The 19664-nt window shown below is 31.5% G+C and overlaps 1 protein-coding gene across 3 annotated transcripts in view; it reads right to left on the reverse strand.

The window, feature by feature from the left end:
* CSMD3 (CUB and Sushi multiple domains 3) overlaps window positions 1–19664 on the reverse strand; it is a 641503-nt gene that overhangs the window by 41953 nt on the left and 579886 nt on the right. For 2 of the 3 annotated variants that reach the window (XM_021388207.1, XM_021388206.1), the window contains 6 exons: window positions 19335–19529; window positions 18721–18894; window positions 11162–11335; window positions 8505–8678; window positions 6163–6348; window positions 1271–1444 (listed from right to left, as the gene is read on the reverse strand). In XM_021388207.1, the coding sequence (XP_021243882.1) occupies window positions 1271–1444; window positions 6163–6348; window positions 8505–8678; window positions 11162–11335; window positions 18721–18894; window positions 19335–19529 (1077 nt within the window). The remainder of the gene's footprint in view (window positions 1–1270; window positions 1445–6162; window positions 6349–8504; window positions 8679–11161; window positions 11336–18720; window positions 18895–19334; window positions 19530–19664) is intronic. The other variant, XM_021388208.1, reaches the window with a different exon arrangement.

Consider the following 19664-nt stretch of genomic DNA (forward strand, 5'->3'; position numbering starts at 1 on the left):
TCCATATGAAAACTGGAAAACTATAAAAGTTAGCCTCCTTATCTAAAGAGAATTTTCTCAAATATCTATATATACTACCTGTAATAACATTTTTGATGAACCTATTCTGAATTCGAAATTTTATATAATTATATAATTAAAATATTAACAAATATTATTTTGCATTAAGCTTGGATTTGGGGTGCATAGCTCTAAACGTCACAAATTAATAGAACTTGATCTTGCTCTTGTTGTGGTAAATTTCACACTGATTTCAGTAATAGAAGGTTAAGAGATTTAAATAGATGTTCATATTTTACTGTTTTTCAGTCTTATGGCAGATCAGTGAACAAAGAGAGATTTGTAAAGCATAATACAGTTTAGGTTGTTCTTATCTGCAACCACTTCCTCTGAGTTTGCAGTGGAAGGTCCACACTGAGCAATTTTTCCTTCAATTCTTCAATCCTTTGGAATCTACTGCAAACTTTCAACCAAGTCCTATTTAATATTTTTATTAATTTTCAAACATTCAAGACAGAATGTGTACCTTGTTTTCACCGTATCTCCTGCCTTTGAAGATATTCAAGTACTCTAAATGACTGAATAAGAATAATGATTGAATAAGGTCCAAAAAAATAGTGATTTATTTAACCTATACAATCGAAACATGCTGATGACAAGACTCACCATCTCCCAAAATATATATTATGAAATAATGTTGATAACATGATTAACTTGTATCACAATCTCTGTTTACATGTCCTAAAATCTGAAATGGGATTCAGGAAAAGCCCAAATTTTTTTGTGACTTAGATTTCCATTTTTCATGTGATCACTGCTGTTAAACTGAATTTGTGAAACACTTTCCTAAACGTTAACTTGCTGAGAAAACATATCTTGACTTCAGTGAGGGCTAACTTCTTGAAAGCATTATGTAGTTTTCTCTCATAATAAAGTGCTCTAATCTGAAATTATTTGGAGCCCTTAGGGCTTTTTTATAAAGAAGTACGTATTATACAATTAAGACATGACAGAGGTTTCATACAGTAATTATTAATTACTTTGAAATAAATAAATAGATAAAACATCATCTTGAAGATATTATTTTCTTGCTAGTAGAATTCTCACTTTGGGGGGATTTTACTTCTTTTTATTTCTATTAAGATATTATTTCAGTTTTATACATGATTTTCCAGATTTAAAATGGTTTTCTGATAAAATCAATCATAGAATATAATTCAAAATCAAATAAATTCAAAGCAACTTCTGGGCACACATTCAAAAATATTACCTGAGCAATGAGGAAGAGATCCGCTCCACTGTCCATTTAACTGACATGTACGAGATGACTGCCCTAACAGAGAACGTCTACCTGTGCAAGTATAATGAACAGTAGACCCAAATGTATATTTATCTCCAGATAGGACCGCATTAGGAGGAACGCCAGGATGGCCACAGTCAATCACTACAATGCATAATTATTGGAGATAAAAAAAGGTTATTATCACTGATCAAACAGTTTGTAGTTATCATTTTCATAACTTCATACATAAATTTTGTGAAGACCTTTTTAGGGTTTCAGGGAGGTGAGCACTTTGCATGATAAGTACAAAGTTTATTAAGGATAAAAAGCTGTGAAACAAATGTTTCTATATGTCAAAAAGATATTTTAGATTAAGATATTGATGTCTGAAGACATTCACAAAGCTGAGCTTTATGGCACAAACACTCATATACAAGCATACAATCATGCATGTACCCTTCAGAGAAAAATACAGTAAGACATTATCTGTTAGTTCCTGTTGAATTAGAGAATATACAAACCTGAATCTCTCATTCATTGGGCCCTAATTGTTGGTCATGACATCTATTAGGCTTAGAAACAAGATAATTAAATTTTGCTGTAAACCTTAGTTCATTGCTAATTCACAAGTTTTGGTTAATTAAGATATTCCATGGCATGGACAAAGTATTTGTGTACAAATTTTAACAATTTCTTGCTTTAGCCTGTTCTTATGAACAATCCATTGATGTTAATTGAGCAGAGACTGCATTGAATAGTATGACATTCTTAGAAATTATCACATCTCTATTATTTTTTCATTGTACAAATTTGGATTGGTAATTGCAAGTTATTTTCATACTGTCATTAATTTTTAATACCCTCATAACCTTGCCATTTTTGTGATTTTCATTTACAGACTGCAGTTATGCACACCTAAATCTGCTAACTGGCTTAAATGTCAGGATGTATGTAAACTCAGCAAAGAATATGGGAACACTTAGCACTATATTTTTGTCCTTTAATGCCTCTTATATACAAAAATAAGATAAGTAGCTACTGCTATTATTTTGTAAAAGCAGTCATAGTTCTAGGAATAAAAACAGGTGAAATTTCAGAAACTTGATCTAAAATCAGGATAGTGCCACTGCAATCATTCCATCAGTCTTTTATCTACTGGAAAGCTCCAAAACATTACAGTGAAGCTATCTTGGCAGCTAGCTGCTCAATAAGAATGAAGTAAAAGAAAAAAGGCCTTATGCATCATTATGAAGAGCATTATTTATATAGACACTACATATAATGGAAACAAATCACTGTACTGAAAAGAATTAACTAGTGTCTTTTAAGAGCATACAGAAAAAACACCTTCATAAGTGAAATCAACATACAAAAAACTTAAGAATTCAGGGTAAATAGTAAATTTAAAGCAAGATACATATGCCAAATTCTGAAAACAAGATTAAAATTCATGAGCCAAATTAAGTCGATTTACAGAATGAATCTAACCTTACACATTTCATTTATTTCTTGTACTTGTGTATGGCATGTGGCATATCTTGACCAAATATTCATATTTATACATACTGAAAATCAGACATTACAGCTGCAAATACCAGGATGCTGGAACAGCCTTCTAAATCATATAGTTGTGTTGTTGTTGTTGTTGTTGTTGTTTGTTAGTTTAAAATCAATACTCCATCATCTTCAGTATCATAACGTTTTCAGCAGGTTTCTATTTTATTTTTAATCAGAAGCCTAATCAAGGTTGAGGATTTATTCCATCCTCTAGTACTTCAGACATATACAACAGCACACTGGCTGTACAATATAACACATTAAAGCCATGTGTGATTCTGAATATTTTTCTAATAATTATTTTCAGTCAGTACTTTCCATTTATACATATACTGATTTGTTTTCAGTATCATATTTTCTCAAGGATCCAGCTTGCATGGTTCTGAGACTTCTTGTTTCAGCTCCACAAAGGATTTAGGAATGTTTTTATGTGATTGATTGGCTCTGATTTCTAATTAGACACCTCCGTAATTTTTGATAGACTTGTAAAATGATGAGACTAGTTCATATTACAAATCAAGCAATTGCTGTTAGCATGTTATTTGTTTAGTCAGACATTTATATAAATTCTACTGTTTATGATTTTACAGAAAAAAGAACATTATTAGTAAAAAGGCATATTTACCATATATGCTTAAGTGAAATGAAACTACTTCTCCTTTTGAGCAATGCTTACAAGTTTTCATGATTTTTTTTGTTATCTTTATATTTTTCATTTGCTTCTCCTGCCATTTTCAGAGTAAAAGATGTTATCACAGAGGAAACATTACTTTCGTATCAGTACCTTACAGTATCCAGTTGAGACTTCCCTACACAAACTTTTCTTCTGTATTTAAATTTGTACCTTAAAGACATGGGCTCCTAATCACTGATCTAGAAAATGAAATTCTGGTAAAAAGATATCAAAAAATTACTTTTATCAAGTATGAGATTTCAATGGCTATTTTTTTCCCAGAAAAAAAAAATACCAAAAAACCCCACCTTCTAATAGTCAAAATACTGACCAAGGATATAACATTATAGAAAAACAGAAAGAAGTATAAATTCACATCCCTTTCAGGTCAAATGTGATTATGCATCAACGAAATGACAACATTGTTAGTTTAAAGTCCAATCAAATTTATAAATACTATGTTTTTCTTGAGCAGTGAATTAAAAAGCATATAATGAGCTTTCTATAATCTGCAGAGCAGTCAACAATTCTTATGAGCCTATCTGATAGCTGGCAATGGCTGTATGCGTCTTATTGTCAGGGAAGAAAAGTCAGGAAAAGATACAGTGATAGAATTATTGAGAGGATGACAAAGACACCAGCAAAAAAATGGTTTACATTATTTGGATTTCAAGCTTGGAAGATGGGAATTGTCTTTACAAGGTAGTTTACAAATCACAGATTAAAGTACATTTCTCAGAACTAAATTGAGAATAATCTGCAGTCCAGGAGGCAAATATGGTCACTGAAATTCTCTAAGGTATATTGTCAAAATATATCTTTCATTCTGAGTAGACTACAAATTTAAAGTACTTTTCTAGCAGCATGTGCCTTAATAGCATATGCCCCTTAAAGTCTTTAATTCAAAGGAAGAGTTGAAAGAGCATTATGGTCCAAGTCAACACTGAATTCAGTTTCTTACAGGACTTACTAGTTAGAAGCACAGAACGTGTTGTAGAACATCACATTTCAAAGGAATTGATTTACTTTACAGGTGAGTAACTTTTCCTTTGTCACAGTGTGTCTCTTGTCCATTACTCTATTGGTATTTCAAAAGAAGATAAGCTCTTTGAGTCTAGTTAAAGAGAGACTGAAATCCAGCTAGGTCAAAAAAATAATCCAACAGAGGTCAAAGGAAAACATTCAGCCAGCTTTCAACTTATTTTCCATTCCTCTAACAGTGGAAAAAGCCAGCTACTGAATGACAGCCTTGCATATGTCCAAAATGGAGCCAATTTGCAGAACACAATAGAAGTTGATGGGAAGTTATAAAAATGTACAGTAGCTGCATCAGAGTAATATTTAGTAAGCTCTATGATTATGATTGTTAAACAACTTGGATATGCCTGGGTTACAATTCATCAACCCCTTTATACAAATTACACAAATAAAGCTGAGGATGCTCTTTCAGAATTCTGTGTAGCACTTTCACTGCCAAAGGTGAACTTAAAAAAGATTAAAATCTGCAGTAGTAAATTATTTCCAACAATTCTGAATGAAGATTAGGGGAAAAAAACACAAAAAAAGAAAGAAAAAAATGTTTGCACCTTTACATATAGGATTTCTTTTTCACTGGAGATAAGTTATTATTAGTTAAGATTTGTATTTCTGAAACAGCAATGATATATCAAAAATTAATGTGAAACAGTTAAAGTCCATTATAAGCTTAATTCTGAATTACAGTTAATCTGCTTATCCTGTCCAAAATAGAAAAAAATTCAGAACTAGAGATTTTAGCAGTAAGAAGAAATAAATGTCAGATTATTTTTTTTGAGAGAGGATACCAAATTGGAAAAAAAAAATTATTGAAAACAAAAAAAGGTAAAATTGAGAACAAACATCTACTATATTGTAAATGTCCATCCATGATTCCTGAACAAGGAAACGTTAACTGTTTTCCCTTTTATCTTAATGAAAATGCTTTGAGCCTTTCTCGGAGGGAAAACTTGATCCTAAAATAAAACCTTGTATAAAGGTTTATAGAGAACTGAGCAAATCAACCATCCCAGTCAATTAAAAATGTATAAAATATCTGTGGCATCACAGATAGAAAGTTCTTCGTGACAAACCAAAATAAACTCTTTGTGTTGATCCCTTTGCCTTCCCAAAAGATAGGCTGCATATGACTTTTGCTCAGGTAGTGTGGAAAGCTGAGAACATCCAAAGAACACTTTTGGTGCTCTTTTTGGTGTCTGCCTATTATATTCAGACAGTTTGATCTTGCTGTTGTCCCAGGAGAAGTCCAGAAAGTATTAGTGACATTATCCAGTAGTTGGCCCCTGTAGTTTTTAAGATTCAGTATGACTGTATTTTTGTGGTCAATGGAGATGTATCAATAAATTTAATGGATAAGTTTTTCTGAAGCATTCAGAGTTTTTTGTGTTTTCCTTATTGCATTTCTCACGGTTTCCATGATATTTACTGCACACAATAACAATATAAGTGTTCTACTTCAGCTGCTACTGAAACCTATCATTCTTGCATACACAAATATATATTTATATAAATATGATTATTCTAATTGCTTTTCTGATACTGATAGAAATATTGTGTAAAATAATATTTAGCCCAGTTCACGTTCATAATAGAAGCATACACATTATCTACTTACTAATGCATTCAGGCAGAGGTTTGTCCCAATGGCCATTTGGTTGACAAATTAAAACTGAAGAGCCAAATAAAAAATAACCAGGATTACAGTCATAAAATACCACTGTGCCATATGTGAAATTTCCATGTTCTATTTTACTCTCTCGTATGGAATTTGCAGGAATTCCAGGATCAGAACAATTCACCACTAAAAAGAGAAGAAGTATAGACTTGAGACTCATACAAATACAGGTTACTAAAACAATCTTTACATGGCCTCCTATCCATTGAATGAGAAACTTTCAATGTTTGAAATGTGTTAATACCTTGATTTTATTATATAATTATACTGAACTAGGAAGATGATATGAAACTAGCAGAGGCTAAAATCAGAGGAAATAAAAGGAAATGATTATTCACAATAAGATGACACTGGAAAAGTCTTTGCTGCTAGAAGTGACTGGACATATGAATACTTTCAATTAATACCCTTTCCTTTACTGAAATTTTGCTCACAGTTGGAAAGAGGTTACAGGGCTAAATATGCCATTAGTCTAACCCACACAGCAATGTAAATGTAGTTATATGCCTACAGTAACATTTTGATGACTAAGCACATCTTTGAGACAGATTTTTTGTGCGAAAGGACAGATGGTCAGATAGTTTTGGCAGTGTTGATACCTCCAGGACAGGGAAATAGCACAACAAACAGATACGAGTTCTTAAAAATGGGGGTAAACTCATCATCAGATTTTTTTTAAAAAAAATTCTTAATTGTATTAGGTTTGATGCTTTTAAAAATAATAAAATACTGATTTTCTTTTCTTTTTTTTGGGGGGGGGGGAACTTATAGCTGTCTGGTGAGATATTGCACATTGAAAGCAGCAGTAATGATGTACTGCACAAAGTTGGTTCGTCTTATTTTTAAAGTCATTTTTAAAACCAGTATATTTGAGGATGTTTAAAATTTCAAAAAATTGCCTTAGCAACTTATTTACTGTCTCTGATCCCTACATGCCAGCATTGTATCAGACAGTTTTGCACATTACTGTGCAACACCCAAACAACAAGGTGATTTATAGCAGCTAGACTGAAAATTAGATTTATTAGTTACCCTTAATCCACAATACATGTTTAGTATTACAAATTTAAAAAATAATAACCTCTCAACAACAAAGAGATCCTTGGAAAATAACGTTCTGTAAACTATCACATAATGCAAAGTGACCAAAGGAAAGTGGAAGACATTTAGTGAAAAACAATTTAGCAAAGAAAAACCGCACATGAATACATAAAATAATTTAGAATTATAGAATCTGATTATGGTTTAAGTTAGAAGGGACGTTAAAGATCATCTAGTCCAAACCCCTGCTGTAGGCAGGGACATCTTTCACTAGATTTCTCAAATCCCACCCAACCTCACTTTGAACATTTCCAAAGATTGGGCATACGCAACTTCTCTGAGCAACTTGTTCCATTGTTTCACCACACTCATCAAAAAATGGATTCTCTGTCTACAACCTAAATCTACCCTCTTTCATTTTAAAACTGTTACCTCTTGTTTTATCTTGATAAGGATTTGTAAAAAAATCTTTATCTACCTTTCTTACAGAAAAAAAATAACCCAACTCTCTCAGTCTGTCTTCATATCTAGATAAAGGAGTTGCTCCAGCTCATTGGTCATCCTTGTGGCTCTCCTCTGGACTAGCTCCAACTGTCTCTGTCTTTCTTGTGCTGGGGCTCCAGAGCTGAATGCAGTACTCCAGATGAGGTCTCATGAGAGTGGAGTAGAGGTAGAGAACTACCTCTCTCAACTTGCTGGCCATGCTTTTGATGAAGCCCAGGATATAATTAGCTTTCAGGGCCAAAAATAATTTACAGAGTATGGGGAAGGAACCCAAATGGATTATGATAATGAATAAGGGAAAAAAAAAATTGAGTGGAGTAGTCAGATACATGGAAATGAAATAGGGGAAAAAATACTTTTTTCTGTGCAATTGTAGAACTATACTGTCTAAAAATGCAGTGTATTATTTCAGGATTTTAAAAAGTTCTTCATCATCTCTGCACAATCTTGCTTGAGAAACTTGTTTTATTTTAAATTATTTTAAATTTAAATTTAAAATTATTTTAAAAAATCAACAAAAACTGCAGACACATAAGAAAGTTTCTCTGCAACAGGTGTCCTCATAAATTTCTGAATATAAAAGAGACCTAACTGAAAAATGAAACACTATATGATTGTTAGTAAGACTCACTTTTTTTAATGCACATTTTGTCTTGATAGTATTGCTTTACCTTCATTTTATTTTCCAACCTTAATTTCGCAGCTGAGTTTGAAATCTGTAAATGCTTGCTTCATACCTTTGCATATTGGAGGTGGGTGGCTCCATTGTCTATTTGCCTGACACTGTGCTTTGGTTGGTCCTTGCATAACATAACCGGTATTACATGAGAAAGTCACAACATCGTTGAAGTTGAAACCATTTCCACTTGTTCTTCCATAAATTGGACTGCCAGGGTGACCACAGCTAACAGCTAATGTAGCACAAAACAAAGGCAGAGCATGCCGTTATCACATTTCATGATTTATAACTATCATTATAATTTACACATAAGAGCATTCTAAAGTTTTTATTATAAGACACTGAGTGCTTTCCATGAAAGATTTATAACTCTCTGAACTGAATAAGGACTGACATATTTTAGTAAATATTCAAGTATTTTTTTCTAAATATTTATTGCAAATTTGTTTTATCTGGTCATCTTGATTTATCTTTCAGACCTAAGTACTTAGTGAAGTTATAAAATTATGACTGAGTATATGAAACATCACATAAAGAGTGAATATTTAGCATTTATACAAAAACTGACTAGAAGTTCCTATTGTGTGAGCAGATGTAAGAAAAATCAAACACAAATTTGCTTGAAAATAATTTTTAAAATGCATAAATATTTACTTCTGCTTTAACAAAATCCAGTAGTTGATAAAATACTAATTGCTAATTAAAAATGAAAAAAAACAAGTCAAGTTTTGATCACTTTAGAAATTGTATTATTTTTCTAGATAATTTATTAGGTCTGACATACATATATTTGTCTTTTTTCCTTGTAGATTAAACTAATTGTGATAATGCTAAAAGAAACCTATTCATAGAATATAAATAAAATAAATTTTTAGCATCAACAAAAAAGTGAAAATGGTCTTTGAAAACTTACAGCATACAAACAAGTCGCAGTATACTGTATGAATACAGAATAAAAGTTAAATTGAATTTTCCATGTTCCATTAATGACATTAAGTATTTTTGTATTACTAGTATTATTACCTTTGTCTTATTGGTGTTATGTATTACCAAAAAGTTTTAATATAAGGTATTACATTTTTTACAAAAAGAATAATTAGAATAATGTACTAAACTATTAAAATTTGTAAAACTGTCAGGTAAAGGTATTTACTGAGCCACACAGAAATGTTTCTCATTGAACATATAATAACAATAAAAATTCTTCTTGTGAAAACAGAAGTATGACATTTGCAAGTTTTAAAGTATAATACCCATGAACGTGCTATAAAAATACTAAAATCTGTAAGATCTGTCTATTATTCAAGAAAAAGGCATGGCAAATTTAGAAGTAAAAAAGTCAGAATCACTAAATTTAAACATTAAATCTCAAAAATTCAATTAAAACGGGGGGAAGCTAAGTAAATAAATAAATGTGAGGCTGTTTGTAACAGGTTTTTGCAAACTTAATATTTTTTTCAAGTCCTATGTCTTTTTCTGAAATGCTTTACCACACATTCCCCCGTATTCAAGCAAATGGAGTACAAAAACAGGTTGACCAGTGAGATGGTGGAGTATTCTTTCTTTCAGATTTTCAAAAGCCATCTGGGAATGGTTGTGGGCAACCTGCTCTAGGCACCCCTGCTTGAGCACTGAACCAAGTGATCTTCAGAGGTCCCCTCCAAATTTAATTAACCATTCTGTGAAACAGTTTTCAGTTGGATTGGGAAAAAATTATGTTCACTTTCTCTGCTGCTAGCAGATCCAATTTTTTTTTTTTTCAGTTCTAACATTCATATGAACTTTTTAATTTACAAATTCCTGATTAATGTAGTCTACTTTCCTTGCCTATCTATAAAGAATAAATATAAAATATAAATTATAAAATAGTAATGTTTTTATTTATAAATAATAAAGTAGAAATAAATAAAATTATTACAGTAGTGTTAAGTATCTTTTTCTATGTAAAACAAGGTAAAGACAGTGAACAGTAAATGTACTGAATTAACAACTTAATAATGAAGTTTTCTGCAACAAAAATGAAGGTATAAAATTAAAAAATTTGCAGGTGGACTAAAATATATTCAATACACTGATATTACTGAATCTGAATCATTGAATCATATTTGTAATTCACTTGAAAATCCTTTGAGAACTCTCAACATTTCTTAAATAAAATACCATATTTTTTATTATATAATAGTTTTTAATGTGCTATGTTGACACACTTGTCACATAGAAGGTGCCTCATTAACTAAATAGAAAATTCATGTCAAAATATCCAAAAGCATGAACAGAAAACCTATTAATAGTATCTTTGTAAGAAGGAAAAATAAGTACGAGACGGTTGAAGAAAAAATTTAATAATTAGTGTTTACAGGGTAACTCAAGATGTTCTACTTTGATAACTACTGCAGTCAAAGTAAATTTGCATTAAATATTTCTAAAAGCCACTAAGACATATAAAGCCAATTTCAAATTAGGGCATCTGAATGCATAAGTCCCATCACTTTTTTGTATTTACTTTTAAGTAATGATATTTAGTAACAAAAAGATGAAGTAGCTTTAAGAGACATTAAACTTCACCTGATAGAAAAGTCACAGATTTTATGTAGTCATATATTTCTGAGGATCTGTTTTAAACCACTATTTTTCTAAGTTCAAATATACTCCTCATCTTGTCTGACAAGGACATTTCTGCAGAAGAAATCATGATGCATTTTTACGCTTACTTACGCACACAAGATGGAAGCTGACCAGACCAGTTATGATCCTGCTGACAAATTCGTACAGAAGAACCAATCAAACGAAAACCAGGACTGCACTGGTATACAACCGTGTCTCTATACCCATAATTTTCTCCAATTACTTGACCATTGACTATAAGATCTGGAATACCACAGTGACCAGCTAGGTATTTCAAAGAAAATGATAAATACAAAGAAAAATTGTCAGTAAATATGCCAGAGAAATTTTAAATATACCTCTTAAATTACAACAAAGAAATCTTCCATTCAAATAATCAAATGTTTATTTCTACTAATATGGGGAAAACTGCAATATTACACAGTATAAATATAAATAATTCCCATCACAAAAATAAAACTGCATGCATCATAAATTCAGCCTTCTTCCAATGCAAATAAATTAATTTAGACAATTTAGTACTGAAATCTGCTGTTCTCACACACTGATCTCCAAAGAATCCCAAACATTAATTTGTTTGGGCTAAAGGTAATCACTGCAACAATATCCAGATATCGTACAACTACATCCAAATATCCTGTCAAAAACCTATCCATATTTTGGCCTAGTCTTCAACCTTGTACTTTTAGTCTAGAGAGGTGGAGGAAGAAATTAAGTACGTGTCTTTTTTTTTTTTTCACAATTTTTTCTTAATGAACTTAAAAATACGCATTACAATTCACCAATTAATTTGAAAAATGCAGATGATGTCACGTGACAGAGAACTCAAAAAAAAAAAAAAAAAAAAAGCAAATAAGGAAAGCAAATAGTGTTACAACTAGTACTTAAGTTTCAGTGGAAAAAAATTACCAGACACTCAAATTCCTTTGTTTCCCTTTTGCGCTATAATTCTAAAGAGAAAAAAAAAAATAAAACCCCTAAAGCCATAAGGTTGCTAGTGAGATAATAGATTTAGAGACAAAACAGTTTGTTCTTTCCTTTTAACTTTGGAGCCTTTATAACGCTCTGATGTTTTTTTCTCTTTCTTTGAAGGTTAGAAACTTCCTATAGAAAAAAATAAATAAATTGGCAAAACTGAGATTTTCTTGCCTCTGGAAGCTTAAGTCTCACAGGGGATTTGTGTAAAAAACCAAGTAGGTAAACAACAATCAAACCACCAGATGGGTTTGGCCCGATTGGTTTCATTTTCAAAACATTATCTGACATGTTGGTGCTCCTTAGTATGTTTGCCAAATATGGTGAACATAACGGTATACGTAGTTCCTGATTAAAGAACCTTTGAGAGCATACCTGAAATTTGCACTGATTTATGCATCTGAATAAATTCTCTCCATTATAATAAAGTCAGACACTCAATAATATTTTTTTCAGAAGTACTTTTTCTTGCTTGCTTTATTTTCCTGAAAAATTTCTGAAAATCTACAGACCTGATATCCATCAAAGGCAATTAAGATCTTTCCCTAACAGTAATTACTATCACTACTTCTCCAAAAGCAAGCAAGAAAAAAAATAAAAAGAAAAGAAAAAAAGAAAGAAAGAAAGAAAGAAACAACAAAACACTGAGATCTGGAAGAATCATTATCACTTTTATTACTTAATTTGTCTTCTGTTGTAGTGTTTTTTTTCCAGATTCTATGATCCTGTGATTCTAAAATCAAGGTGTTAATTCATTTTGCTCATGAGCATTAGTAGAAATATTTACATTAGTCATTTTTCTCTTAAGATACTTGTGGAGAAAGGAATTCCAAAATGTTTATTACAAATTAAACACATGCTCATAATTATTATTGCATATTCCTGTAGTTTTCATGATCAATTCTGCTGATTTTAGCTTTGAGACTTCTATTTTAAACTTCTATTTTAATGTAGTTACATCAAATATATTTTTTTATTTTAATAACATTTTGAAATGAATGTCATACAACACAACGAGATAGCTAAATTATTCTTCCTAAATGCATTTGAGTTCTAAAACTGTTCAGGAGCTAAGCTCTGCAGGTTGATTGCTTTCTCTGGGGTCTGAATGCAAATACTGCAAACTGGGCATCATCCTGAGACAGCTCTCTGTAAATATGAACAAAATCTGCCAGAAAAAAAAACTAAGCAGAAAACTGAAGACAGAAGTAAAATAAGAAATTACAAAGCAAAGGACTGCTGAGAGTGCTGCTGGGAGAACAAAGGTTTGAAATCAGAACAACTGTTGTATCCTATTTTTTGTTTCTCTTGTGTGCCAGGAAATTTATTTCGCAAATGGATGAGAAAACATTTAAGAATTAATAATTCTACTTTTAATTTCCACTCCTTCTTGCACAGCCAATAAGACACTGAATATTGACTCATCATGGATGAAAGATTAATAACACTATTATCAACATATCACTTTTTAAATCCCCAAATTAATATTCTGATTCTAAGAGCAATTACAAGCAAATGATACAATATAAATACAACTCTTGGAAGGCTATTAGAACATGAAAAACAATAATATAAGATTCATGGAGAAAATGAGAGAGAGGAAGTACGTCAAGCAGTATTGTACTTCTGATCTATGCTTAAGAGAATGAGTGAGTGAGAAACAAAACAAAACAAAACCTTTGCATGATACATTCTTAAATACATGCAAACACGTTAGAAATACAGCATTTACTTCACTGTAGTAAGAACTAGGTTACGGAGAAAAGAAAAGCAGGAATAAAACAAGCAAGTGTTAAGCAAAATCTCTATCCAAGAATTAGGTTATGATAATTACTACTACTGGAAAAAAAAAGAAAAGAAAAGAAGAAGAAAAAACAGTTCTAACATCTTAGTAGTAAATAAGCTGACTTCACACTACTAGGATTCTAGAATGCTCTTGCTCTCAGTATAGCCTTGTTAATTTTCAGTGTCTTTACTTCAGTGCATAAAACTGGCTGCATTCCCATATTACTATGAAATAGCTATGAAAGACCTATACAGCAGGGCTGTGAATCCAGTTGAGGCCTCTACATCATAATGCAACCTGTAGGTTAAAATACTGAATCAGAAAACATTATTTTTTATGCCGGCAATGAGTGAACTATAAAGAAAAACATTCCATTTGAATGTTTTACTTAGTAGCAGATATTAGGGGAAATAAAGTCTACAACATTGTCAGTTTCTAATCTAGGATAGCTTTTCAAAAATAATTATAGAGAAATATTGTTAAGTAAGAAAAAATCAGTCAACAAATCTCAATGAAGGATTTTAATGACATCTGAACACCTAATAAAACACCTAGCTTGACATGAAATCCAGTTCCACCAATGGAGAATGAGCTTAATAACTTAATGTCAGAACCTTTGAAACCTCAGCTGTAAAGCAAGTTTATTTTCAGCAATGAAGGTTACTCTCTGAGATGCAGAGGTAGGAATAAAAGTAATACAGAATATTTAGACTGAATGGCAAAACCATACCTATGTTTGTTTTATCCATCAATAATGTCAAACCTCAGTGTAATAGTGAAAGAGATCTACATATCAATATGTTCTCGGAAAAAGAGATCTAGGATATTATTCAATGGCAAAACTAGTTCATTTCTTCTCTGCAGGACTTGCAGATGTCACAAGGATGTATTTCTTTAATGTTCTCCTGTTTACTAACAACATCTCCTTTAAAAAGTCATAGTATTGAAATGATACTGCTGTTATTTTGCGTGGAAGAGATGAAATGTTTTCCCAGTACCGCTGTATGGAGTGTATGAACAAATGCTAACATTTAACCCTCTCTCTAATCAAATTAGCTTTTTTTCTGCTACCTTTCTCAGTCTATTAAAACTCTAGCATTAGTGATGTATACAAAACACACTTCCACTTTCTAATTGATCAAATATATTCCATTTCAGTATTTAAATTCATATAGATAGCATTTTATAAGGATGTGTTAAATCTCCAAGCAAATGTTTATAATAACACCAAGATTAACAATAAGTTGACAGCAGATATCCTCTTGCAGGTTGGGCAGTTGATTGAAAATAATCTATCATTTTAATATCATTTTTTCCACATTTTTCATGATATATTATGATCAAGCAGACCCTATGTATTTCCTCTTGGGAAAAGGCTAATTTTAATAACTAGCTAATGAGTGACATTAAAATAATAATAGTAATAATAATAAAACAAAAGCTCAAGAATTTTTCTAGTTATATATATATTTTTGTCTTTGTTAGTTTTGTTAGTATTTTACTTTCTTTTATTATTTGAACAGTTTTTCCTCACTAGCTAGGGAGAGTAAAAATACAGATCCAGAACTCAGTTTCCCACTACATTTTGCTTAACCAAGATCATGACATTAATAGGACTACTCCCATAGTACTGTACTTTAGGTTTTCTGAACAAAATGGGTCAAAAGTCAAAACAAAAAGACAGACTTTCATAAGCTCTTTTAGAACTCTCAGGTCTCATTATGTGGATAATTTATACTTAAAATTAATCAATAACTTTTACGGTAGAACTACACATATTAACTGACGTATCAAGCTAACATACAGCTGTATCTAGGAGTTGGTATAACCTTAATCTACCTATAGTAACAGACAGGACTACCTTGTCTCCAATCCTCCCATCTGCTGAAAAATAATCTGCTGTCCTCCTGTTTTGCAGAGGACCAGAGAGAAATGCAGACCACAGCAAGTTTACTTTGGTCCACTTTTTTTTTATGTGGCTCCAAAATATTTCCAATATTAGGCATGCATACAAATCTTAAAGCATTTTTATTGCCACCAACTAATTCTCTTCCATTCTGTACTTGAACGCTTTATGCCTTCTAGCCTTTTTCTTCCTGATATAAGGGAGCTAGAATTAAGGTGGCAGTTTCTTGGGGGTTCTGCACCCATTCAATCCAACTGACAACAGCTTCTTATAAAAAACTAAAACAATGAATTAAATAGAAAAATGTGATGTTCAGAAAGAAGGGCAGTTGTGTTAAATGTTCTAACTCTATTTGTGAAATCATGGCTCCTAAGATTCAATGGCCATAAAGTATTATTCTTCTCCTTGAAAGAAAAGAAATAGCAATGAAAAAAGCTATACAAAATAGGACAGTGAAAACTATTCACTATTCAAAAATTTTTCTAACTACATATAGATGGAATGAAAATTAAGTTGTCTAACATAATAATTAAATGAAAGACTGAGTTGAACTTTTGAAAAAATAGCTTGAGTTTTTAAACTGAATACCTGGAAAAAAATATATTATTTTATTGTATATGATTTCATTAATGTTATCTAAGTATTAAAGGAATCTTCTACACTTCGAAGAGAAATATGCTGGTAGCCAGTTGAATCCAAGCATGACTATATTTTTTCAGCAAGTAAAAATATAAAAACTCTCAGATAATTGCTAAAAAAGGCTTATGATTATGAGGTGAAAAAAAAAATTAGGAGTAGAAAAGGAAATTCTATTTTTTTCCTAATTTTTTTCAGTTTTTGAAAACAAATGCGAGAATGTAATCAAAGTACGCACAGAAATAGTATATCACAGATCATCTCAATCCATGCTCTGTAAATCTTCCTCCTGCATTTTATCTCCTTTCTCCCACATACTACCACACAGAGTTCCCTCGGCCAGATGACTTTTTCCCTTCTTTCTTGATGCCTGCCCAAGAATTCTACATCTCCTTTGTTGCTTTTCTTTCATTTCCTGCACCTTCCAAAAACATTTTCTTTCTCAAACTTCCTAAACAAATAAATGTGTCTTCTCATTTGTAATTAGCTGAACCCAACCCTTTTGTCTCATATTAATTACTGAAGGAACAAGAACTGAAGTCTTTCCAGAAATCTAATGCCTGCACAGTGACATAAATCAACAGTGTTGAGGCAAGAGCAATTGTGTTAGCCTTTACTGTCTCCCTTTTATAAATTTCCTCAGTCACTAGCAGTTATTTTTAAAAGCTATATATTTTTACATGCTATATATTATATATACTATATTCACTTTCAGAAGTTAAAACTTTTATCCATCCTTTCTTCAAAAATTTGCCATAATCAAAACTTTGAATATATATTTATCATAGTCACACTAAGCTGATGCATTAGGTAACTTTTTCCCTTCTAGTCATATTATTTTTCATTTTCTGAACTGCTTACATTATTGGACACTAGGATATATGAACTTAAGAAGAATGTGTATTTGCTGAAAAGTAAAAAAATATGTTTCATCTAAAAATTGATTCTTGTTTTAAGTTTCAAGTAAAGACTATGCAATTTTCTAATATTATTAAGCTTATATTAGATTTTTATTTCCAGAGGCAAGTGTCAGAGGAAATAAATTCATTTTATGTTAAGTATCACTTGCTATAGGGTTATTTTGCTAAATTCTTAAAAACGTGTATTTTCCCTAGGTGCTGTTCATAAATAGCACCGAACTTGGCATTTTCTTAGATTATTTTTTCTCTGCTCTAATTTTTTATATTTCTGCAAAAATGAATATCTGTAGCCATTGCAGATAAACTCTTAATAATGAAAAAATATCAGCACATTTTAGCTAAACATGTATTATGGTACCCAAAACTGCAAGATTTAAAACTCTGTCTTGAATTTTCTCACAATTTAAAAGCTAAAGAAAATCAAACATAAATAGCTTCTTTTCTTTTCCCTCTCTGCTAAATGGTTTTCACAGTAGAAGGGAAACATAAGAACTTCCTGTTCCCTTCAGCTATTTGTCAGGAAATCTTCCAACTTCAGACTTGCAGCTTGATAAGCAACACTTTTGCTCATTCATGAGTCATTCAGATTAAGTTTAAGTGAGGATTTACACCAAATAATGCTGAATTACCAAAAGAAAACTATTTGGGGTGAAGAGCTGTCTAAAACGGTAACAGCAATCTGCACAAGGAACAACAATCTGCAATAAACACTTAATGTCTACATTATTTCAGATTCTTCTAAAAGTCTACATTCACAGATGTTCCTTTATACTTTCATACTTCTATGTCTTTCATATTACCTTCTAAAACTGGGGCACAATCATCACTTTGATTTCCACTATAGTTGCATAAAAAGTTAAAATCAATGCCTCTACAGTTATAACACAAATCATATTGATAAATTAAACAAAAATTAAAACAAAATACTAAAGAATTAAAATGAAATACTGCAATTGTTACATTGTTCACATGCTCCTTTTCTTATGAACAATTTAGGGTCTAGTGTCTGAGTACTTTAAATAAGTGAAGATGCCTAAACAAGTACAACCAAAGGGTTTTCAAATTCTATACATCGTACCTGGAGAGTGATTTTCTGTCAGAAATAAGGCAGAAATGCTGCTGTCTGTGTTTCCATTATTTCTATTTTTTATTGTATCTTTTGCAATTGTACCGATTAATTCTATAACGTATTCACTAAGTTCAGGTCTACTATGCAGTTATTTTAGTAAGGATATATATTAAAGCTGACAGATCTGAAATCCATCAGTCTTGATAAGAAAAACGGCAACACAAATTTTTAAAGTGCAGAACTCTCTTAGTGTCTAAACTTGGAAGGCTAACAGAAAGAGATAAGTTGACTAACTTTACTTACTTTTGCCTGCTACAGAGAAAGAAAATAGGCATGCCATGACAGCTGTATCCATACCTAAACATCTGGTCTCAATTCCACTCCAGAGTCCAGAAGACAGACATTCCCTCACGGCAGAGCCAACAAGCATGTATCCTGAGTCACAAGTAAATATAGCTGTAGATCCATATGTGATTTGAGTTCCAATCTTATTGCCATTTGGAGGTGTAGGAAGTTCTCCACATGAAATAACTTTATAAAAGCAAAAGAGAACAGAAATATATATCTGTATATGATAAAGATACATACATACATGTAATTCTATGATTCTATGACTCTATGTAATACTTACCAAATGGCTAAATAAATGTTGCAGCCTGCAGTACTGTCTGCTATGTAAAAGAACTCTTAATACAAAGACTATTACTTCCCCCAAAATAATACTCTAAAATTGAAAATAATAATAATAAAAAATAAAAATTGTCTCTGTAACATTAAAAAACAAACAACAAGCACTGTTTGGAACATTATTAATTAACTGCTATTGAATTTTGTTGGTTAAAAGGTTAGAGATAGGGAAAACTTTTCTAATTAAGTACTCCCAATGTCAAATTAGTTAATTAACAACTTTACTAAATAAAATACTTTTATCTGCAAACTACACAGCAGATACAGATGCAACATTTACTCACTTTGGCAGTAAGGTCGCTCATTTCTCCAGCTCCAGGTGCCATTAGCAAGACACTCAATAGATGCTGGTCCCAAGCCATAATACCCTGGATCGCAGCTGAAAACTACTTTTGTTTTATACTCATAATGTGAGCCATTCACTATTTTCCATCTTCCATGCTCCAGTGTAAAAGAATTGATGCTTGGACATGTAACAACTTCCAAATAACAAAAACACATTGTTATTTGTGGTTTAGTAAAGGCAAATTATAAAAATCTGTTGTTATTAATTTAGAAATAAATTTTAAACACAGTGACAGAATGTTTGAAGAATAAGGCTGTATTTAAAATTC

Source organism: Numida meleagris, chromosome 2, assembly GCF_002078875.1.
Source record: "Numida meleagris isolate 19003 breed g44 Domestic line chromosome 2, NumMel1.0, whole genome shotgun sequence".
Classification (NCBI taxonomy): Eukaryota; Metazoa; Chordata; class Aves; order Galliformes; family Numididae; genus Numida; species Numida meleagris.